Here is a 24,995-nt window from a genome sequence, read left to right as displayed (position 1 = left end):
CTCATATGACTGGCCCTGGATTGGGGATTTTAATAATTGAGACAGATAATGTTCATCAGGCTTTGGCAGTGAAGAAGTCACAAGTGAATTTGTCAGTGCTTATGGCATTGATTCAAGCGCTGTCATAACCAGGAGTACTGTTTCTGGTTACTTTAGAACTGATTTCATATGGATTTTTTGGGCATATCCTTCCTCAGCAAAATCATGTTAGTCTGGAAAAGCTATTACCCTGCCTGAAAGCAATGACAGCTTTTAGGCAACAGGTCTATAAAATACAAATGATTTTGGAGCCTGTGACTTCCCTGAGATACTTTTTTCTAGTTTTTTGTCTTCATTTCCTCACCCGTGATGTGAGGGTCAGACACAAATTTTATAAAACAGGTTTCAAAGTTGGAGAAATAACAGGAACAGGAAATAATAACAGGAAAAGGGCCAGAAAAGAGAGAATCCCTTAGTGTAACAAATAATATATGCTTGTCTATCCACCAAAGAGAAGGTAAGCCCCAACTTGGGTAATAATGTACTGAGGTCTTTTTTTGTCTGTCTCAAAGGCAGGCAGCCATGTGAAACTAAATACCTAACTCTCCGCCCTGCCACACATGCTCCACATGCACACAGAGGAACTATACAAATCTGCCTCCTTCCCTCCTCCCTAATCCCCCTCTCTCAGCATTTCTATCTCCACTGCCCTCCCCATCCAAATTTTCCAGCCAGCAGCCAGAGCTGACTTCCGCAATCCTGGTGGAATAAATGCAGCCCCCCCAGTCATCTGGCCACATTATCCACTCTTCTCTGCTGAGACGAGCCGAGAGAACAGATCCCCATCAACAGGTAACATTTTCAGCTTCCTGGATCTTTTAACCTCTCATTCCTGTCCTCCATTTTTAGGAATTTTAGGAACGTAGTGACTTGTAGATCAAAATGAACTTTATAGGCTTTCTGGAGGAAAACAGTGATGTCCTCCTTTGGTCATTTCCTGGCTAAGTAAAATCTACCTGGAAATCTTTAGGACTCCTTTTATGGTTTATATGTATGTATACATGGTTGTCAGTGAAAGCAATATAAGGCCTTCTTTACCCATCCCTCAAAGAGTGGCCTCAGGGTTGTTTTTTTTTTTTTTTTTTTGGTTGGTGGGGAGGCAAAGGTACTAAAAGGGTTAAGTTACTAGCAGGGAGGAGGAGAATGCAGAGGGGTGGTAGCTCAAGATCTTCCTACTCTTGAGAATCTGAAAAGCCCTAAACACTCCAGATATTAAATATCCTGCTGGACATTTTCCAATGTACAAAGATTACACAAACAATTGACAAGTTTAAAAATCATGCAAGCTGTGCGACTTGCCGCAGACTAAGCTTTTTCTTAAAATGGAGGACATGTGATTAGCAAGACACTACAAGACGTGAACGAAGCTAAAGTAAACTGAAAAGCTGTGCAACTAATGATCACACAACATTGCTTTTCTGTTTTACGTTCTTCTAACAAACTTGCTTCTGAGGTTTTTTTGTCCTGTGAGGCAGTCCCAGAGGTATTTGTGGGTTTTTCGGTCAGAAAAAGTAAAGCTTTTCCCCCACAGCAGCTGGTTGAGATTAGGACAGTTTCCTGCCTAAGGAAGGAGCAGGAAGAGAAAGGAGGAAGTGCATAAGAACACTGAGGGGATATCTCAGAGAAAACAGGAGATGCTGTCAACTTTTCCCTTGTTCCCTGCTGGCAAAATTAGGAGCAGAATCAAAATTTAGGCAAGGAACAGAAGAATACCTTGAAGAAATGATCAGGAAGGAAAGACTTATCTCTCCTTTTTGTATTCTCCAATCCCATTCATCTTAACCCTACACCTGTCCATCTCCTCCGAGTCTGCTGGGGACAGTGGAGCAGACAGATGTTGCTCCCATCCTGATTGTCCATTTTCTTTCCCATTTCTGGTTATCTGTCCAAGTTGTGTGTGTGTGTGATCTCCCAAAATACTTGGGACCAGATGTATCAGCATCACATCCAAACCCAGACCCCTCTTCCCCCACCTATCATTTTATCATATGGAAATCACTCTCAATCTTTGTCTGCCTTCCTCATAAAGCCTAGTTTTCCTCTGCCTCATGGTCCAGAGGAAGGGGCTCCTAACTTTGGGTTCAGGAACTCCCCAGAATTATCGTGTTGTATTCATTTTTCTGGCAAGAGGAATTAATAGTGGGTTGCAATTTTTTATTAGCTTGTCATGTGGGTCTATGCTTCCCAAAGATTAAGAACCACCTGTCTGAGCATATGGTTCCAGCTGTTTCCTCATCCCAAATCAGATTAGGAACCTCTGGACAAACAGAAGAGTCTCCCCCAATTATGGCTTCCCAGGTGGTGGTGGTGGTAAAGAACCTGCTTGCCAATGCAAGAGGCATAAGAGACTTGGGTTCCATCCCTGAGTTAGGAAGATCCCATGGAGGAGGAAATGGCAACCCACTCTAGTGTTCTTGCCTAGAGAATCCATGGACAGAGTCTGGTGGGCTATAGTCCGTAGGGTTGGCAAGAGTTGGACACGACTGGAACTACCACACATGCCCCTAATTATCCTATTCTCCAGGATGTGGGGGCTCACGGTTCTACTGCTGCTGCCTGTATTGAGCTTTGCTCTATACCCCGAGGAGATACTGGACACCCAATGGGAGCTATGGAAGAAGACCTACAGAAAGCAGTATAACAGCAAGGTGCCTGGGAACCTGGAGGAGAATGTGGGAGGGCTGGAACCCGAGACATCCAATCCTAGCTTCCAAATTCCCTTCTTCAAATTCAGGATTATAATACAACCAAGCAAACCTGTCCCTGTTCGCAGTTAACATATACTCTCTATTCCTACTCCTCAAGTCATCCTCGATCAAGTCCTATCTTTTCTTTATAACTGTCTTACAGGCCTCTTTTGGGAAGCCTTCTCAAATAATGCCATTAATCCATAAGCAATTTTCCTCTATAAATCAGAGCTTTGAGTTTTATTATTTGCAATTGTTTATATATTGATTTTTGCATGCTCTTAACAATGCCATGGCAAGTTCCCCAACTAGATGGTAAATCCTCTATGATTATAAATTTAATCTCTTCTAAAAACCTCCACAGTACTATGTAAGTAACTATACACAGGACACAGTCTATGCCAATACTAATTATGCTCTGTTTAGGTGGATGAAATCTCTCGGCGTTTAATTTGGGAAAAAAACCTGAAGCATATTTCCATCCACAATCTTGAGGCCTCGCTTGGTGTCCATACATATGAACTGGCCATGAATCACTTGGGGGACATGGTGAGTTGAACCTCAGTTCCTGGTCTGTCTGCCTGTTTTGTCTTGGTTCCCTGCTTATACCTGGTCTCTTCTTTGTCCCAGACCAGTGAAGAAGTGGTTCAGAAGATGACTGGACTCAAAGTACCTGCTTCTCGTTCCCGCAGTAATGACACTCTCTATATCCCAGACTGGGAAGGCAGAACCCCAGACTCTGTTGATTATCGGAAGAAGGGATACGTTACTCCTGTCAAAAACCAGGTATCCTCCTTTCTGTTGGGTATGGGTATGTAAGCTAGCATGATCTCTCCCTTTTTTTGCTGCTTTGTTTCTAAGGTATGAGGGCACCAGAAAGAGATGGGAAAGAATTAAGTTACACCTCCCACTGCCAAGAGAATAAAGCCTGTTCTGTTGTTTAACTCATCATCTGTTTTTGTAAATTTAGTTTGTTTTTTTTTCTTTTTTCTTTTCTACAAATAGTATTGCTATAAGCACCTGTGTGCATATATACAAATATTTATGCAAAATAAATCTTAAAAGTGGAATCAGTAGGTCACAGAATCCTTTCTACAAAAGTTTTTACAATCTTATATTCTTACCAGCCTGAGAATGTAAGTTTTCCCATGATCTTAACAATGCTGATTATATCTGCCAGATGAACACTTGATCTAACATTCATTCAACAACCACAGTTTTTGCAGAACCTACCAGGTATAGTGCTAGACAGTAGAGAGGACTAAGACATAACTTGTGTTCTCAAGAAATCCCCAATCTTAAAAAATAGAACTAGCAGGAAAGAAAAAAATGTATCATCTAGCCAAACATACACCAATAATAATAGCTAGCACTTTTGGGGAGATTATTATTATTGCACATAATCATTCATCCTTTATATGAATTAACTTTTTAAATTCTCATAATCTCATTTTATTATTATTATTCACAATTTCCACATAAAGACAGTGTGGTACAGAGAGGTTTAGTAATTTACCCAAGGTCACTGATCTAGTGTGTTACAAAGCCAGTACAGATGGTCCCTGACTTTTTTTTTTGCAAGATAATAAATCCTTAATTATTCATCTACATTGTTTTTACAGCAAATATCTTATGCAAATATACACAATTAGTATCATTGTTTCCAACACAATAGTTATATTTTTATAAGTCTTCCACATTTCTATTCCCTATGCACCCAAGACCTACCTTTAAAGAGTATTTCTTTTATCTGCAGTATTTCTTCATTTGTAAAAGTATTAAAAGAACATGGAAAACTTTTCCTATCCTAGAGTAGTTCTCTGACTTTCTAATGGTTCACCTTATGATATTTTTTACTTCATGATGGTATAAAAGTGATGGGCATTCCATAGAAACTGTACTTCAAATTTAAAATTTTGATCTTTTCCCAGGCTAGCAATATGTAGTATGATACCTTCTCTTGATGCTAGGCTTTGGTAGCAGGCCATGGCTGCCAGCCAGGCACATGGTCCTGAAGGTAAACACAACTATAGCCATTCTGTTTATCACTTTCAGTACAATTATAATTCAGTAAATTGCATAAGATATTCAATATAATTATAATTCAGTAAATTACAGGAGATATTCAACACTAATAGGTTTTGTGTGAGATTATTTTGCCTGACTGTAGGCTAACATAAGTGTTCTGAGTACATGTAAGTCAGGCTGGGCTAAGTTGTGACGTTCAGTAAGTTAGGGGTATTGCATTTTCACCTTACTGTTTTTCAATTCATGATGGATTCATTGATTCATTGAAGTGCTGTACTCTGCTTCACTGCAACTAATGGTAACAGTAGTAACAACAGTTATTAATAGCAACAATAGCAATAGAACACTGCAACAAAGGTCAAGTGAAGGGAAATAGGAATACTTCATAGCAAAGGGGATGGGCCCTGGAATTTACAAAATATGTGAAATTTCATTGGGCAGGTAGAAGAGAGAAACAGAAAGTGAGAACAGCAATTACTGATGATTTCTCTGTTATGCCTCTCAGGGTCAATGTGGTTCCTGTTGGGCTTTTAGCTCTGTGGGTGCCCTGGAGGGCCAACTCAAGAAGAAAACCGGCAAACTCTTAAATCTGAGTCCACAGAACCTGGTGGATTGTGTGTCTGAGAATGATGGCTGCGGAGGGGGCTATATGACCAATGCCTTCCAGTATGTGCAGAAGAACCGGGGCATTGACTCTGAAGATGCCTACCCGTATGTTGGACAGGTGAGACTGTCCCGCACAGTCACATAGTTCTGTAACGGCTTCTCCTTCTCAAGCATGACATTTTGTTCTGGAAACAGTTCCAGAAATCTTGTTTTCTGTTACCCTATCCAGCTTTCTTGATGAAATGATTTCCCACAAAAGGCGAAGAAGATTCCCACAGTCTGGGAGAATTTGTGTGTGTGTTTTAAAATTAATTAATTTTTTGCTTGACGCGGTCTTTCTCTAGTTGTGGTGAGCGAGGCCTACTCTCTAGTTGGTGGCTTCTCATTGTGGTTGCTTCTCATTGCAAAACAGGCTCTAAGACCTGTGGGCTCAGTAGTTGTGGAGCACAGGTTTTAGTTGCCCACAGCATGTGGGATTTTCCCAAATCAGTAATCGAACATGTGTCTCCTGCATTGATAAGTGGATTCTTACCCGGTGGACCACCAGGGAAGTCCAGTCTGGGAAAATTTGGGGAGCTTACGCTACCATGGCTCCTATCTGTCTCTCTGCCTTGGAGAAAGAACAGACAGGCTATCCCATAGATCTCTGAGTAGGTCTCTATAATTCTCTATTCAACTCTTCCACTCCCATCAGAAATCTCTAAGCCCACCATGCTAACTCCATGAATCATGTGGCTTTATTTTGTGTGATCTCAATGTGGATTTGGGGAACATTTAAGCAAATTATGTAAGTTAACATGTTAATATGTTTAAAATGAGAGAAAAAAGCAAGTTGCTTCATATTTATTGCAGTTTTAGAGATGAACTCACTTCCTCCCATAAGGTCCTTTATTTATTTATTTATACTTTAAATTTTTATTTTTACTTTATTTTACTTTACAATACTGTATTGGTTTTGCCATACATTGACATGAATCCACCACGGGTGTACATGCGATCCCAAACATGAACCCCCCTCCCACCTCCCTCCCCACAACATCCCTGTGGGTCATTCCCGTGCACCAGTCCCAAGCATGCTGTATCCTGCATTGGACATAGACTGGTGATTCGATTCTTACATGATAGTATACATGTTTCAATGCCATTCTCCCAAATCATCCCACCTTCTCTCTCCCTCTGAGTCCAAATCGCTATACACATCTGTGTCTTTTTTGCTGTCTTGCATACAGGGTCATCATTGCCATCTTTCTAAATTCCATATGTGTTAGTATAAGGTCCTTTAGTAATAGGAAGATCTTTCTTATCTAAAAGAAAGAAGATCTGAGGACATTTTTATATACATGGAGTTGATAGGTAATATGGGGCCTTTGCAGCAGGAGCCTTTAAAGAAGGGATTGCAAGTCTGAGTAATACAAATGATGGCTACCGTGTACTAAGCCATGTACTTAGTGCGTGTTCTCATTTCTTGTAAAAGCCCTGTAAGGCACCCTTATCCTCACTTTATAGGTGAGGACATAGAAGGACATAGACACTTAAGGAGATAAAATGGCGTATTCAAATTCACACCTCTAGTTATGTAACAGAGCCAAGATCTACCCATCCGATCTGTTTATCTGCTGCAAATATCCCCAGTCTTCTATTCACACGTTCAAGAATTTATTTACTAGAATGTAATATCTAGGAACAGAATTGTCTGAGTCTTTAGGTCTGTGCATCTTTAACTATACTAGATGATGTCAAATTGTTTACCAAGGTATTTGGAAAATTTATAGTCCCATCTGCATAATATAAGAAATCCAGTTGATTCACAGCTTCATCAATATCTGCATTTCTTTATGAATTGACTGCTTATATCTTTTGTGTGTGATTGTGTATGTGCTCAGTCATGTCTGACTCTTAGCAACCCTGTAGACTGTAGCTCCTCTATCCATGGAATTTTACAGGCAAGAATACTGGAGCAGGTTGCCACTTCCTACTCCGGGGATCTTCCCACCCCAGAGATTGAACCCGTGTCCCTTGGGTTTCCTGCACTGGCAGGTGGATTCTTTACCACTGTGCTACCATGGAAGCATTTATATTGTTTGCCCATTTTAAATTAGATTTTATTCTCTTTCTTACTAATGTTTAAAAAATGTAAAAAGATATTTGGATACGAATACTATGTGTATTGGGCTTCCCTGGTGGCCCAGTGGTAAAGAATCTGCCTGCCAATGCAGGAGATGTGGGTTCAGTCCCTGGGTCAGGAAGATCACCTGGAGAAGAAAATGGCAACCCACTTCAGTATTCTTGCCTGGGAAATCCCATGGACAGAGGAGCCTGGCAGGCTACAGTCCATGGGATCGCAAGGGTCGGACATGACTTTGCGACTAAACAGCTATAACTATGTGTTTTCTTTTCTTTCTGTTTATGATGTCTTTCAATCCAGAAAATTTCTTAATTTTAGAAAAATTATTTTTTTCCTTTGCAATTTGAGCCTTTAAAAACCCAAAACAGTGAGTTTTATTTATTTATATTTAGTCATCTGAAATGACATCTGATACAATAAAATGCTCATTAATGTAAATGACTGAACAGATCCATTTCACTGGATACTCAACAATCTACATAGTAAAGTCACTTCAAGACATCCTCATGAAATTTCATGCCATTATTATTTCATGTTATTATTTTTCTTTTTAGTCGTCAGGTATACAAATGAGGAAAGTTGGAGGTTGTATGTGGAAAGAGTTTTCTTTAATCTGTGTACAGTTTTCATAGGGCTGCTAGTGTAAGATGCAGCATACTAAAGCTGCCCTAACAGATTAGCTTTTTAATTCTGAATACATCAGGCCATTAGTGACATAACCCAAGTGTGACAAAATATTGTTTTAAATTGTTAAATATTTTTGGACAACTTTTTGTTGTCACTTGATATCAAAAAATTAAATCCTAATAGTATATGCAAAAAAACCCCCAGATTAATGGTTATAACTTTTTTTCCAACGTTGCTTTATCCAGGCAGCCAATTTAAAGGTTTGTCTAACTATATTAAAAAAATAAATATTATTAGAACTAGTTGTTGATCACTTATCCATTGACAGCTTATATCATTTATTCAGTACTGTATTAACCAGTTTGTTGAGGGATAGTTTAATAACTCGGAAACTCTGAATAAAAATTATATAACATTTGAACCCCTGTTTTGAAATAGAAGGAGCAATTGACTTACAATTTTTGCTCCCCTACCCCCTCAAATGATCTCTTCAGCATTTTAGAGGAATATGCAATAATTTTGGTTTTATAATCAGTCAAAATGAAGAGTTAGCTATTATAAGACATGTGTTCCATTTGTAATATTCTGAATCTTGGACAATTGTTCTCATTATTTTTATTGTATAAAACTGAAAGAACTTCTTATATGAACATGTAAATGAATGGAAAGAGGTTGCGAAGAAACAAAGCTTAAAAAAAGAAGGCAGCAGGCAGATAATCCAGTAATTTAAGTTCATTCCAGCCACAATACAAGTTATTTTTACTTTAAAATATCATTACATGGTATCCTTCCAAATCCCTCCCCTAGATATTTTATTGTACTTGTATATCTATGCAATTTTTGGTACTAGGAGGCACCAAGGGTTTGGATTATATGGCAAAGGAATCTAGAGAAATTATTAATACAAGACATTACTATAATCTTAGACTATCATGTCAAATGCTACCATTACTGTTAGTGTTTAGATAAATTTTTAAAGTGTTTATTTATTTTTGGCTGGATCAGGTCTTGGTTGTTATGCAGAGGCTTTCTCTAGTTGTGGCAAACAGGAGCTAATCTTTGTTGCAGTGTACAGGCTTCTCATTCCAGTGACTTCTCTTGTTGCAGAGCATGGTCTCTAGGCATGCAGGCTTCAGTAGTTTTGACACACAGGCTTAATTGTTCCATGCATAAGGGATCTTCTCAGACCAGGGATTGAGCCATGTCCCCTGTATTTGCAGGTGAATTCTTAACCACTGGACCAGCAGGGAAGCCCTAGATAATGTATTCTTGTAGATGCAACATTAGGGTTTTTGAGGGGTGGCCTCTAGGAAAATGAACTGCCAAAAAGAATACACCACTTTGACGTGGGTTGCCATTAGATCCCATGATTCTGGCTTGACAATGAAACACATCATTGTTAACTAGACCTGCAAAACATAATGTTGGAAATTCACAGGCTAAATTACTGAGTTCTTTATTAATTTGTTTTAGTGTCATGTTGTCTGATTTTACCTCTCTCTCATGAGAGCACAAGGTCAGCCAGAACGCTGCCTGATACAGGTGCATGGGGCCAAGGTCTTCTGTCTAGCTGGGGCTGGGCCTCCTCCCAACACAGGAGCTGCTGCTTCCTTGCCTCCTGAGGATCATGCATACTACATTGCCAGAGTTGATTTGCGGTTTTTGGTTTTTTTTTTTATCTAATTTCAGAAATCTTTATCTACTCTGAGGTAATAAAAATCTTCCTTTTTTAAAATTTTATAGTGTTTTCTTTCACATTATGTTTTAAAACCACCTGGAGCTGATTTTGGGGCATGGTACGAGGAATACAATTTTCATGTTCTTTAACAATTTTTTAATTTTAATTGGAAAATAATTGCTTTACAATATTGTGTTGTTTTCTGCCATATATCAGCATGAATCAGCCACAGGTATATGTATGTCCCCTCCCTCTTGAACCTCCCTCCCACCTCCCACCCCATATTCTTTTCTTACAGTTTCTAAAATGGTGAGAAGAGAACAGACCCTTGGTGGAGACTCAAGTCTGCTGCCATGCACTGATGTCACCCAAAACTTTAACAGACTTTCTCACACCAGTTAACTGCCTTTGCTTAGTCCTAGTCCTCTTTTAACCTTGTTTTTCCAGGATGAAAATTGTATGTACAATCCAACAGGCAAGGCAGCTAAGTGCAGAGGATACAGAGAGATCCCCGAAGGAAATGAAAAAGCCCTGAAGAGGGCAGTAGCCCGAGTGGGACCCATCTCTGTGGCCATTGATGCAAGCCTGACCTCCTTCCAGTTTTACAGAAAAGGTACGGTGCTGTTCCTATACAGCACAATCAACCTTCTCTCCCGATGTGGACTGGGCAGCTTCCCCAAGGGTACCAGGCATTTTCAGTACTTGTTTCCATAATCAGACTGAGTCCACTAGAGAGAAACAGCTGCCACAGCACAGACCATCTCTTTTGTAAGTCCTCTTAGAAGAGACTGGGACAGGATTCTACAGAGGGTCTCCTAGAGTGGGAGACCGCACAGGGCAGCCCTTGGATTGCAGAAAGCTTCACCTTGATAATTTGTTTCCTAGGTGTGTATTACGATGAAAACTGCAATAGCGATAATCTGAACCACGCAGTTTTGGCAGTGGGATATGGGATCCAGAAGGGGAACAAGCACTGGATAATTAAAAACAGGTAATTATGGGAACCCTGTATTTGTCACTCCCTCACTCTCTTAACACTCAACCTCAACTTCCCAATATTCCTTTTTTTTCCCCTCAAAGAAATTTTTCTCACATGTTTCAATTCTACCTTCCCAGTCTGAGGCTATTGATTCTAACATAATGGCCAGATAAGAGTACTAAAGGTATGTGTTGGACAGCTAATCTGTGTTCAGGGTACTTAGTCATGTACACAAATATGTGAGCAGATGTCTGTCTTCAGTGACCTCACAGCCACTGGGAAGAATAAAGGGCATGCCCAGGCAGGATCAGGGTCATTGGGAACCCCTGGATAAGGAACAGGGATAGGGTAAATTGCTTAAGTAAATGTACCAGGTAACTGGTGAATTTTCTGGTTGGGAGAAAAAGGACAGTAAACTTATGAAGATAATTTAGGAAGATATATAGACCAGTCTCTCCCCATTCCCCTGTCTTTGTGTCTGCCTGTGTGTTTATCTGTATCTAATCTTCCAGCCTTTCCACTTGTCTCCTTAGCAGTCTCATCTGTTCTTATGGCTTCATTCATCTCTCCTGTGATTGTTGTTCAGGTGCTCAGTTTGTCTGACTCTTTGTGACCCCATGGACTGCAGCACATCAGACTTCCCTGTCCTTCACTATCTCCCAGAGTTTGTACAAACTCATGTCCACTGAGTCGATGATGCCATCCAACCATCTCATCTTCTGTTGCCATCTCTTCTATGGGTTCACTCCCGAACCAAAATCACCAGCTTCAGCCTCTCTTGCCTCTTTCTTATGCTCTAGACTCAAGTTTTCAAGATAATTCATCATAAAACTCAAGTTGAATGATGTCACTCTCCTAATCAGAAATCTTCAGTGTCTCTGCCACTATCATGGGCCAGAGAGTGAAAATCTTTAGCCTGGCCAGAAAGATCCCCTTAACCTAATCTCCCACTATACCCTGTCAGGCACCCTGTTCTTCAGCTGTATGATTTTTTTTTAATTGGAGTGTACTTGATCCACGATTCTGTGATAGCTCTGGGTGTATGGCAATTAGCTACATGATCTTAACACATATCCCATGCTTTCCTGCCTCTATTACTCATTTCACTCTCACCTGCTGGCTTCCTGTTTCCACACGTCCAAATTCTATCAGCCTTTGGGCTCAGCTCAAATGCCACCTCTTTTGTTAAGCCCTTTTTGATCCCCTTGAGCAGAAACAATCTCTTGTAACACTATGCCTTCTCTCCATTTCTTGACTTTAAAAGTCTTTAAAGGTAAAAACTGATTTATTTATTTTGGTAAACCATCAAAACCTAGCACAATACTCAGTAAATGTTTTATTGAATAAACTGAGGGTACTAAGTATTTTCCTTGCTTGGTCCTACAGCTGGGGAGAAAACTGGGGAAACAAAGGCTATATCCTCATGGCCCGGAATAAGAACAACGCTTGTGGCATTGCAAATCTGGCCAGCTTCCCCAAGATGTGACTTCCACCAGCCAACCCCATCCTGCTCTTCCATTCCTTCCACAATGGTGCAACATGCTTATGTACCTTGAAGGAAACTGGCGTGCCTTTCTTGACACAGATGTGGTGACACAGAGATTGTCCGTTCAGTCTCCCTGTTTGTGCTTCAAGTGACACTCCTACTCCTTTCTTCTCTTCACCCAAGGTCTTTATGTTTTCATTGTTACCACAGTAGAATTTCCCTAATAGGTATGCACTCTTAGGCTAAGAGATGTGACCAGCACCTGCCCTGACTGTGTTGTTCTGAGACCAATGCTGTATAGAGGCTAGAGACCCTCAGAGAGGCTAAATTCTCATTCACAGGGACTAGTTAGCTTTAACCACTTGAGAGGACTAAGGTGACCTGACTTCTCAGTCTCCATGTTTACCTCTCTATCTTCCAGGTAGAAATTCTACCCCATTAATAAATCTATTCACAAATCTTTGGTGGAAGTTTACATGATACAACAAATGTGTTTTCTTTTTCCTTCTTTGCATTTTTAAAGTAAACTGTGTTTATCGCTTGTCTATAATTTAATAAATAGCTGTTTAGTAAACATTCATTTTGTGTCAGATACTGGGCGAGGTGGCTGGAGACAAATGAATGAAACATATTCCTTATATATGATGTGTTCACAGTTTGGAGATTCTGTTGCATAAACAATTCATCCTAATTCATTTATTTGTTTATTCCTTCCACTAACATTTTTTAGTGCTTACTTGGTATTAAGAGTTGTACTAAGTATCAGGGATTAAATGGATATAAAAAGATTTCAATATTTAATTCTATCCGTATGGAGACCAGATTAAGTGATACATGAGCCTAGGTCTTGAAAAATATCTCTCTGTGGTTCGAGAACCTAAACTTTTGCTTTTACCAAAAGAGGAAATTGAAACTCTTTATAATAATTCCTAAACAGTATCAGTTTTAAAAGAGCTTAGCTGGCTAATAGTAAATCAGCACAATGAGCTTTTGCCATTTTTCACAAAATGTTTTTTGAGCAACAGTTATTACTACTAGAAAGAGTTCACATTTATTGAACACTGACCATGTGTCAGGCACTACTTTATTTCATGCTGTGCAAAAACCATTTATTTTTGTGTGTCAATATTTATTACTATGTCATTTGCAATGTATTCAAAGCTACCAGGCTGAAACAAATTAGTAAGATGCGGCCCTGACTTCTATGAAAGTTACAGACTAGTGACAGACATAAAAACAACTAATAATATCAACCATAATTAAATAAATATGAACTGTGGAAGCTCAAGATTGAGTCATTCATTCTTAAAATATTTTAGATGCAGTTTCATTGAAAACAAAGCTTTGAAATATCTGAATGTGCAGAGAAGACTGGGGATTGAGGGGGATGAGGGAATGGAGAGATTGGGCGTGATGTGAAGAGTTGGATTAGGTGAGGCTGAAGGTTCTGGGTGAACACCAAGAGAAATGTATGTGTGTGAATGATAAGGGCTGCAGTGGCTGCAAGTATGGGGTGTAAACACATATACATGGTAGAGCTGAGGAGAGAAAGTAGTTTGGAGGTGAGTCCAAGAAGGCCTTGAAAGCATTTGGTGTCCCAAGAAGTTCATACTTTATTCTAGAAACATTCAGGTATTTAATTGGCATCAAATATTTTTGAGTAGGAGAAGGACACAATCAGATTTTTTTTTTTTTTAATGTTAGCAGTGCTCCTCTGGCAGTGCTGTAAAGAACAAATAACAGATGAGGAACAAAATGGAGATGTAAGAAAATGGAAAGTCAAGATTTAGGAGACACTGCACATACTCTAGGGCTTCCCAGGTGGCACAGTGGTAAAGAATTCACCTGCCAATGCAGGAGACAGAAGAGACACTGGTTTGATCCCTGGATCAGGAAGATTCCCTGGAGTAGAAGAAATGGCAACCCACTCCAGTATTCTTGCCTGGAAAATTCCATGGTCAGAGGGACCTGATGGCTACAGTCCTTGGGGTAGCAAAGAGTCGGAGATGACAGCACACACACACGTACTCTATTTCTTCTCAAAAAAAAAAGAATATTTAATGGAAGCATAACTCCTTAACTTTTCTGAAGCTCAGGTGTTAATTTGGCGGATTGGGAATGTAAAACGGCATTCAGACCCCAAGAATAGTATATTGAAATGTGTAGGCATGAGTGAGCACATTCAGTAACCTGCACGTAGTCTCTGTGATGCTTTGTAAAGACAAGCTTGAGAGAGGTCTGACTCCTCTCGAGGCAAATCTACACACTTCTAGTATTTTGATTTTTTCTTTTTCTTTCTGCCTGAAGAACATCCTTTAAAATTTCCTTTTGTATGGCTGTATGAGCAAAAATTTATTTTATTCCTCTATGTATTTGGGTTTATTTCTAGATTTTCTATTCTGATACATTAATATCTGTATTTAACTGGTTTCATACATTTTATAATGTTTTAATATCTAGTCACACTAGTCTTCCCCTATTACTCTCCTTTTCTAGATTTTTTTCCTGAAAAGTCTTGTTTCCTATTTTTTCCATGTGATCTTTAGAATTAGCTTGCCAAATTGTCTAAAATTCTGCTGGTATTTTTATTTGGATGGTATTAAATTTATATCTGCAGGGAAAACTGACTTCTTTATAGTATTGAATCTTCCTATCTAAGAGTAAGAGGTGCCTTTATATTTTGTCAAATGTTCTTTTGTGCCCTTCTTATAGATATTACCCATTTCTTGCTAACCTCTTTTCTAGTGAGTTTACCTTTTATTATTATTTTGCACTTTAAATGTGGTCTTTTTCAATATAGTTTCTGATTGGATGTATATTTGAAAGCTGTTGATTTCTCTTATATTAGTTTTTGTACTCAGCTACCTTACCTTGAATAGACTTGTAGAGCCACCATTTCACGTTCCTACCCGAATGCTGTCTGATGCCAGCTGTCCTGGTGGACGTGAGGTGGGTCTCAGTGTGGGTTTGATCTGAGTTGCCTTGGTGACTGATGCTGTTGAGCATCTTTGCATGGGCTAAAGAGCCATCCAAATGTCTTTCTTGGTGAACTTACAAACTTTTGCCCATTTTTAATTGGGTTATCTTTTATTTAGTCCTAAGAATTCTTTATATATTTTGGATACAACTCCTTTATCAGATGTATGATTTTCAAATATTTTTTCCCAGTCTGCAAATTTTCTTTCCATTTTTAAATTTTTTAGGCCATGCTGTGTGGTGTATGGGATTTGGAATCTTAGTTCCCCAACAATGGGTCAAACCCGAGCCCCCTACATTGGGAGTCTTAACCATTGGACCACCAGGGAAGTCCCTTCTTTTCAATTTCTTAAGAGAGTCTTGAAATACAAAGATTTTTACTGCTGATAAAATGCAGTTTAGCAGTTTTCCTGTGTATAGACTATGCTTTTGGTGTCATGTAACCTTCAGCAAATTAGTAATAGGGGGAAACACCTTCAATTTGAATAAGAACATCCACAAAATACTTACAGGTAACATTATACTTTGGAGAAGGGAATGGCAGCCTACTCCAGTATTCTTGTCTGGAGAATGCCATGAACAGAGGAGCCTGGTGGGCTACAATCCCATGGGGTTGCAAAGAGTAAGACATGACTGAGCAACTAACACAACAACAACCACCTTACCTTAAATTCTCTTTTGGTTTGTACTTTTTGCAGTTGATTCTTTTGATTTTGGGGAGAGGTTTTTGAGTATGTAAGCATATCATCCACAGAAGTCAGTATTACCATTTTCTTTCCAATTTTTACCTCTAATTTCTTTCTTGTCTGTTTACATTAGATAGTATCTCCAAAATGATGCTGAGCAATAGAATTGATAGGTCTCAACTTAGCACATCATTATTTTTATAGATGCATGAAATTCCCTTATAAAGATGTATCTAATTCATGTAAGTAAACTTCAGTAAATGAACATCTATATTGTTTCCAGAGTTCTGTTACAAATCATACAGTAATTAATGATTGATATTTTGACACAAAGTTTTTAAATTACTGTAAATCAAGTCTGTAATTATATTTTTTATTTCTTTCATAATAATATTAGCTAACATTTATTGAGCTTTACTATGCAGACCATAATGTGTTAAATGCTTTACCTACCCTTATTATTGCCATTTTACAGACTTCAAATAGCTTCTGCAAGGTAACCTAGCAAGTAAGTGGTTGAACCAGGATGCAGACCAGGTCTGTTTAGTTTTTCTTTCTCCTTCTACATATTTTATTATTTATTTTTATTTTTAACTTTGTCATAGAACATTTTAAACATATATATGAAAGGAGAAAGAGAGAGTGATAGAGTGTATCCCTGTATACATCACCCGTGTCAACAATTACCAACATTTTCCAATCTTGTTTCATCTATCCCTTCTCATTTTTTTCAGTGTTTTAAAGCAAATCCCAGATATCACTTCATAAATACTTCATTATACATCTCTAAGTGAGAAATTTTTTAATATAACCACCATGCCATTAGTACATCCAACAAAATTAATAGTTATTTCTTAGTATCATTTAATATTTAGCCCATTTAAAAACCTCTCCAATCATTTAATGGTGTTTTTTTTACTGTTGGTTTTCTCAAATTAGTATCCAAACAGTTTTATGCATTGCATTTATTTCCTAAGTCTCCTGTATTCATTGACAGTCACCTCCTCACCCTGCCCTCTCCCCACACACACCTACTTTTTTTCTTGTAATTGATTCCATGGAGAAGCCAGATCATTTGTCCAATAGAATGTCTCATACTCTGCATTTGGCTGACTGCTTGCTCTTTTGGAATCCAAGGTCCTAGTGCTCTTAGCTACTACAATATACTCTATTTCTCATTATCTTTCATGAATGTTGTGAGGAGGATATGAAAATTTTCAAGCGACAGCCCATTAACTTTCAGTGGCACAGATATTATAATACTACTTGGCAGTTTTATTCTTTAATAGTACACATCCTTCTTGCTGAATTTTCAGGCTCTAATACTCTTGAAAAACCTTCAAATACAGCTTAGTTTGTCCATGGACTTCAGGAATTTGATTCTTCACTTCTGGACATTTATAGCCTTAAGTCTGCTTTCCTGTGACAACCTAAGAAAAAACATACAAGGTGAAAGTTGTGAGTTACGTTTTATTCAGGGACCTTACTGAGTACTATAGCCTGGGAAACAGCCTCTTAGTTGCTGTAAGGGGACTGCTCCAAAGAGTTAGGGGGAGGAGCAAATATGTATATGAATTTTCTTAGCTGGGAAATACACATACTCAAGCGTACATCTTGGCAAAAGATTACTGCTAACTACAAAGAACAGGTATCTCAAGTTAATAATTTTAGTGCTTTTCTATATATGGAAAAATCAATCAGTCAGTCAATCTTCCTGACCTTGTCTTAGACATGACACTACAAATATAAGCAACAACAATGAAATAAATTTGACTTCATCAAAATTTGGAACTTTTGTACATCAAAGTATCACTCAAGAGAGCCAAAAGACAACCCACAAAGTAGGATAAAATGTCTGCAAATCATAAATCTGACTAAAAAAAATAATATCCATAATATATAAAGAGCTGCAACTCAACAATAGAAAACAACCCAATGCAAAAACGGGCAAAGGATTTGAATGAGCTTTTCTCTAAAGATGTACAAATGGTCAATAAACACATGAAAGTATGCTCATCACCAGACCTCAGAGAGGGCTTCCCTCATAGCTCAGTTGGTAGAGTCCGCCTGCAATGCAGGAGACCCTGGTTCGATTTCTGGGTTGGGAACATCCCCTGGAGAAGGGATAGGCTATCCACTCCAGTACTGTTGGGCTTCCCTTGCAGCTCAGCTGGTAAAGAATCTACCTGCAATGTGGGAGACCTGGGTTTGATCCCTGGGTTGGGAAGATCCTCTGGAGAAGGGAAAGGCTACCCATTCCAGTATTCTGGCCTGGAGAATTCCACGGACTTGTATAGTCTATAGGGTTGTAAAGAGACCCAACTGAGCGACTTTCATTTTCAGCCTATAGAGAAGTACACATCAAATAATGAGATACCACTTCTCACTTATTATGGTGGCTATTACAAACAAGCAAAAAATAGCAAGTGTGGGAACAATGTAGAAAAATTGGTACATTGTTGGTAGAAACATAAAGTGCAACTGTTGTAAAAAGTTAAACATAGAGTTACCATACTGCTCTACTCTAGGAATTTTACTGTGAGATATACATCAAAAAAATTGAAAACATGGACTCAGATACTTGTGTACTAATGTTCTTAGCAGCAGTATTCACAATATCAAATGGTAGAAATAAAGTATGCATCAACAGATGAATAGACAAACAAAATGTGGTGTATATATATACACAATGGAATATTATTCAGCCTTAAAAAGAAATGAACCGTTGATACATACTACAACATGGAAGAACAGTGCAAACATGATAAGTGAAATAAGCCAAACACAAAAGGACAAATGATTCATTAAATGCCTTATATGAGGCATTTAAAAATAGACATTCATAGAAACAGAAAATAGAATAGACTAGAAGTATAAGCAGGGGCTGGCTGTGTTCAGTCACTCAGTCATGTCTGACTCTTTGTGACTCTGCCTGCCATGCTTCTCTATCCATGGAATTTTTCAAGCAAGAATACTGGAGTGAGTTGCCATTTCCTCCTCCAGAGATTCTCCCCGACCCAGGGATCGAGTCAGTGTCTCATGTCTCCTGCATTGGCAGGTGGATTCTTTACCACTGCACCATCAGGAAGTAGGGAGCAAAATCCTAAGTTATTGTTTAAAGCATACAAGTTTTCTGTTTGGAATGATGAACAGTTTCTAAGTATGGGAGGTTATGAGTATGTTGGGAAAAGGAAAATACTGGAACTCTTTGTACTTTCAGCTCAATTTTGCTGTGACCCTAAAACTGCTCTAAAAAATTAAGTCTATGTTTTAAAAAAATTCCTGGAATTAGATTGTGGTGATAATTACACAACATTGTTAATTTACTTAAGGCCGCTTAATTGTATACTTAAAAATAGCTAAAATGGTAAATTTTATGTTATGTATTGTTTACTAGAATTTAAAAAAAGAACCAAGAAGAGAAGTTCTAGCAACTATTTAAAGCTTTATTATCTAGCCATGTGATTTTGAATTAAACATTGCTCCATGTTTAGTAATAACCGTTTTGTTGTTATTCCTGTCTTTTCTGTTCCTCTTACAATCCATATTAGAAAATTCTGTGTTTCTGTCTTCAAAATGTGATATGTTTGGCCACTTCTCTATCTCAGCCACAACCCCTACCCACAGTGTGACTCCCTGTCGCTTCTCACCCGCATTCTGTGGTAGACCTACTAACCTCCCCACTTCCATGCTGCACACTCTGTGCTGTAGCTGCCCTGTAGTCTATTCTCTGGGCAGCAGGTCATACCACTCCCCTGCACAAAGCCCTCCCGGTAAACTATCGTGTATTTAACATGCCAGACACTGCTCTAGGACAGTGACAAAAACCTATGACCTCATGGAGCTTATATTTTAGTGAATTTAGAATACAATGCAAATCCTTAAGTGACCTACAAGTATGATATGGTCCCAGGTTACCTCTCTGACTTCATTTTAGCCCATGGCCTTGTGGAAAACAGTTCTGTAAATAAGATTAGAATTCTGTTAGAAATGAAGTAAGGGGTGAGTAGTTGTGGTTAAAAAATATTCATGCTTATATTGAAAAAACACTTACCAAATTTCCCTCCCCAGTGAGACAACCTATGATGTTATCTGGATCCTGTGTTCAGGTTCAAGATCAAGAGTTTTGACTGATGTATGTTGTCTTCCTCATCAAGTTTGGATATGGCCCCTTGAGGTCTGGCAACCAAAACTTGTCTATATCTAACATATCTAAAAAATATTGGAGAAAAATAGATAACTACAATGAAAGTCTCTGGAAAGGAGAGAATGGATGAAAAATAGAACAGTTATTGTTGATCCATAGCATACATTATACCCAGTGGGGCTGAAGTAAGGAAGACTCCCCCTTTGCTGGTGGTGAAGTGAGTTTCTTGACCAGCCAATTGGCAACCACCAAATTTGTTCTCTCCAGGGATCTTCTTTATTGCCACCATGGCCCCTTGTTCTTCCTGCTAGATAATCTTGCTTGTTCTTATTCTTCATGGCTATACCAGAGGTGGTGGTGGTTGTTGTTTAGTTGCTAAGTCATGTCTGACTCTTTTGCAACCTCATGGACTATAGCCCACCAGGCTCCTCTGTCCATGGGATTCTCCAGGCAAGAATACTGAAGTGGGTATTTCTTTCTCGAGGGGATCTTCCTGATCCAGGGATTGAACCTGTGTCTCCTGCAGTGCAGGCAGATTCTTTACCACTGAGCCCCCTGTAGGTATGGGATAAATGCCTTTCTTGAGACTGACTACTCAGCTTTAGCTGTGGTACAGGTTGGGAGCCTAGAAAGGCAATAAACTGATAGGCCTGGGGATTCTTTGTCAAGTTTCTATAGCAGTTCAGTAGCCCTTGGTTCAATTCCTCCTGCTAGTTCCCACAGCCAAATATTTTTTTCCTAGTCACTATAACCAGAGGATGCAAAGTTCTGATAGGCTAGCCTTAGGTCCTACACCCACCCCTGGAGCTGGTAGGGGAGTTGCTTTTCTCTTAACCCAATGTGTGTGTGGGGGGGGGGGGTAGGGGGTGGGTCCCCGTTTTATCTTATCATTATTTTTTTTTAGTCCATGGGGTCACAAAGAGTTGGACACGACTGAGCAACTAAGCATGTGAGCTAGTATGACTAGGCAACCTATCTATTGATGGGTGGGGCTGTATTCCGGCCTATGGGGTTGCAGAGAGCCAGATATGACTTAGACAACAGCAAGACTCTTGAGAGTCCCTTGGACTGCATGGAGATCAAACCAGTCAATCCTAAAGGAATATTCATTGGAATACTGTTGCTGAAGCTGAAGCTCCAATACTTTGGCCACATGATGCAAAAAGCCAAGTCATTGGAAAAGACCCTCATGCTAGGAAAGATGGCAGGCAAAAGGAGAAGCGGGCGACAGTAGATGAGATGGTTAGATAGCATCACCCACTCAGTGGACATGAATTTGAGCAAACCCTGGGAGATAGTAAAGGACAGGGAAGCCAGGCGTGCTGCAGTCCATGGGGTTCCAAAGAGTTGGACATGCTTTAGCAACTGAACAACAATACATACAATCATTTTCAAGCAGATTATATGCACACTAACATGTTCTTTTCATCAGTGCATTGTTAAACTAAGAATGGAGAAGTAACATATTAAGGAGAAATAATGGGAGACCTATGTTTCTGAATAGATTGAACAGCACAGAAATAGAGGAAATTAGAAGATTCATACAGTTCAGCTCTTTTAATCAGCCAACCAGCTTGCTGGCAACAAGGCAAGTCTTCTGTTGAGAAAGATCCTGTGGAGTAGGCTTGTGGTTGCCAGTGACTTCTGTCTTATCTGTAGCTGCAGTAGGAAGTTGCTTGTTCTTCATTTTTGCTTTAGCCATGTTGCAATCCCCAGAATCGAAGTATTTTTGTCCTTTCTGCAATCATTTTCTTAAAAAATCTGAACCTCTAGGCTTTTGTCCCAGATGAGGATCCCTTGCTATTAATTCTACTTTTTCAGCTTTCTCTGGACTGATCACTTTATCTTCCAATTTCTTCTGCTCCTCTGTGGAGGCTGCCTCAGAGACTTCCTTGAACATATTGCTCCTTCCCCCTTGTCCTGCTCTGCCCCATTTCAAATAAAGATGATATTACCACAGAAGGGGAAATGATGGCTAGGTGAAATAGACAAATAATGTACACTGTAAGACATGCTTTAGCTCTAGTATTCTCCACCCCTGTAGAGAAGACAGATGTTGCTCACATCTGTTGCTTGTGATACATTTCCATGGGTACACTCACAAAATAATGTGAGTGTACCATAAACTTCCCTTTCCTCCCCCAGAAAGCATACTGGAATGTACATATATTCTATCAGAGTGATGCTATTACAGAGATAACCTGAATCTAATTAATTTTAAATGTATCACTTGTAAATTTTGGTACTTTATTATTACAGACAAATTTCTGAGACTAAGTTGGAATTGATTATAACTCATCAAGTGTGTCACAATTGTTATACATTTGTTGGAGGAAGGGTCTCATTTTTGGTACCCCAGTACCACTAGGTAATGTCTTGTTTTGATATCTTGGTAAAATTAACCTTCTTTCTTTGAGCACACATTGCCAAGTGACCAAGGTGGGAACCCAAGACAAGGGGGGATGTCTACTGGATCAAATATATTCTGCACCAAGCAGATAATTACACAGGAAGTATTAGAAATACTGTAGATTTTCCATTAAAAATGCCTCTTTTCCTTGGTGATTCAAGAATCCTGTTTTCTTTCTTCAGAAAATGTAAACTGGATAATTTTGACTTAGAGTTAATTAATTTTCTAGTCTCCCATACTGTCCTAAGTATGAGAGTATATTGGACCATGTTCCCATGGCATGGGGGATCATAGTTCCCCAACTGAGGATCAAACCCATGCCCCCCTGCAGTGAAAGCCTGGAATTTTAACCACTGGACCTCCAGAGAAGTCCCTATTAAGTGTATTCTTCTTACCTTTGTGTACTTCTGGGACAGAAGGGTCAGTAACAACTGAACTATTTTAACTATGGAAATAATGTCTGTTATTAAATTCCCAGTACAAAATTAATCACTTGGCTAAATTAACAGAGAGTAAAACTAGCATTCAGTTCAGTTCAATTCAGTCGCTCAGTCATGTCCAACTCTTTGCGACCTCATGAATTGCAGCACGCCAGGCCTCCCTGTCCATCACCAACTCCCGGAGTTCACTAAAACTCATGTCCACTGAGTCGGTGATGCCATCCAGCCATCTCATCCTCTGTCGTCCCCTTTTCCTCCTGCCCCCAATCCCTCCCAGCATCAATTGGTATCATCCTAAAAGTCAGAGTCTTTTTCTGTAAAACTACGTAAGATAGTTCCTCAGAGAAACTTGAAGCAGCTGACTTTCAGAATGCATAAGCCTACGAAGTGGTGACTTAAAACCTGGAGAAAGCACTAGGCTTCCTTATTCTGCTTTCATTTCCCTTTTTGACATCATTCAGGAGATGTTTCCTCATCTGTGATGGAAGGGAGGCAGCAGGCTAGGGATTTAATAATGTACTATTGCAGATTTCCTCTCTTAAAAAAAAAACTAGTTAAACGTGCAACAAGTATGCCCCATTTCAAAGGAGACTACTGTGCAAAAATCAAGTTTACAGGTTTGGAAGGTTGCAGGGTGAGCTTCATTTTATAACATGCAGCAAGTGTACACAAGGGTAGACTTATGGAATAATGTATTCCCCTAATGTTTTTAAATAGTATGTTTGTTTATAGACTTTTATATATCAGGAGGGGAGCAAAAGAACAGACAAACCTAAGGCTGGCTAAAAAGCCTCAGAAGACATGGCCAAATGGGTGATGCATCAGAAGTGAAGATAAAATATGTAGAAGATGATAATTAGAAAATTAATCCGATAAATATTTATTAGTTTTTGCTTAAACATGTATTAAACAAAACAATACAAAGATAAGTAAGACAGGATTCTGTATTCTCAAGTCAACATAATATGAAATGATCTTATGTGATGGAAATAGAGAATAAGTTCAGAGTTGCATGGTACAGTTTGTTTCTTAACATTATATAGAATATATGTATAACCTGAATCATTTTGCTGTACACCTGAAACTAAAACAACATTGTAAATCAACTTGTCTCTAACATACAATAAAAATTAAATTTAAAAAGTATACAGAAATGAAAAATGGTGAAGTAGCCAGAGAAGACTGGGAAAGGCAATACTTGGGAAGTAGAACTTACAAGGTAGAGAGGCCAAGGGGTGGAGAGAGCCATTTCAGAAAGACACAAATGACTGTGTAATGTGGGGCCTCACAAGACCAACTTGACTCCAGCAGAGGGTGAACATTTCTAAAAATCTACTCTTAATTGAGTAAAATGCTTAAGAATGGATGAGATTGTGAGACAATGCAGCAGGCTACAGAAAGCATTTGTAAAAATGGTGTGATAAAAATGCGTTTTAGGACTTCCCTGGCAGTCCAGTGGTGAAGAATCTGTCTGCCAATACAGGAGACACAGATTCCAGTCCCTGATCCATGAAGACCCCACATGCTGCAGGGCAATTAAACCTGTGCACCACGGCTTCTGAAGACTGCTTGCCCTCGAGCCCGTGCTCTGCAACGAGAGAAGCCACTTAAGAAGCCCAAGCATCGCATCTAGAGAATAGCCCCCTCTTGCCACAACCAGAGAAAGACTGCGTGCAGCAACAAAGACCCAACACAGCCAAAAAATAAACAATAAATAAACTTTTAAAAAATCTGTCTTAAGAGAACAGGGTAGTGATGTACACGATGAAACTGCACGGTAGATTGGATTGAAGGCTGTTGAAATAATTTAAATCATGTCAGTACATATTTATTGAGTTCCTACTGTATCATTGCATTCTATACTGTGGAGGATACAAAAATGAGTAAGGTACACCTAGTTCAGTTCAGTTCAGTTCAGTTCAGTCGCTCAGTCGTGTCCGACTCTTTGCGACCCCATGAATCACAGCACGCCAGGCCTCACTGGCAACTCCCGGAGTTCACTAAGACTCACATCCATTGAGTCAGTGATGCCATCCAGCCATCTCATCCTCGGTCATCCCCTTCTCCTCCTGCCCCTGATC

The 24,995-nt window shown here is 39.2% G+C and overlaps 1 protein-coding gene and 1 pseudogene across 3 annotated transcripts; one reads left to right on the top strand and one right to left on the bottom strand.

Annotated features, from left to right (window-relative positions):
- The first annotated feature begins 775 nt into the window (after positions 1-775).
- On the top strand, positions 776-24,646 carry CTSK (cathepsin K). 3 transcript variants are annotated; one of them, XM_060413970.1, is made up of 8 exons: positions 776-831; positions 2,564-2,687; positions 3,153-3,275; positions 3,357-3,512; positions 5,260-5,478; positions 10,238-10,403; positions 10,676-10,781; positions 24,398-24,646. In XM_060413970.1, the coding sequence occupies exons 2-8, from the start codon at positions 2,565-2,567 to the stop codon at positions 24,474-24,476; spliced, it is 972 nt and encodes a 323-aa protein (XP_060269953.1). In that variant the 5' UTR covers positions 776-831; position 2,564; the 3' UTR covers positions 24,477-24,646. The 3 variants fall into 3 exon arrangements, with proteins under 3 accessions (XP_060269953.1, XP_060269955.1, XP_004002514.1); XM_060413972.1 differs by having other exon boundaries at positions 24,352-24,646; XM_004002465.4 differs by lacking the exon at positions 24,398-24,646 and adding an exon at positions 12,156-13,543.
- Positions 21,626-21,964, bottom strand: LOC121819856 (cAMP-regulated phosphoprotein 19-like; annotated as a pseudogene).
- Positions 24,647-24,995: the final 349 nt, after the last annotated feature.

Source organism: Ovis aries, chromosome 1 (genome assembly GCF_016772045.2).
Source record: "Ovis aries strain OAR_USU_Benz2616 breed Rambouillet chromosome 1, ARS-UI_Ramb_v3.0, whole genome shotgun sequence".
NCBI lineage: Eukaryota > Metazoa > Chordata > Mammalia > Artiodactyla > Bovidae > Ovis > Ovis aries.
The sequence above is the reverse complement of the archived record's forward strand: the minus strand, read 5'-3'. Positions and strand labels throughout refer to the sequence as shown.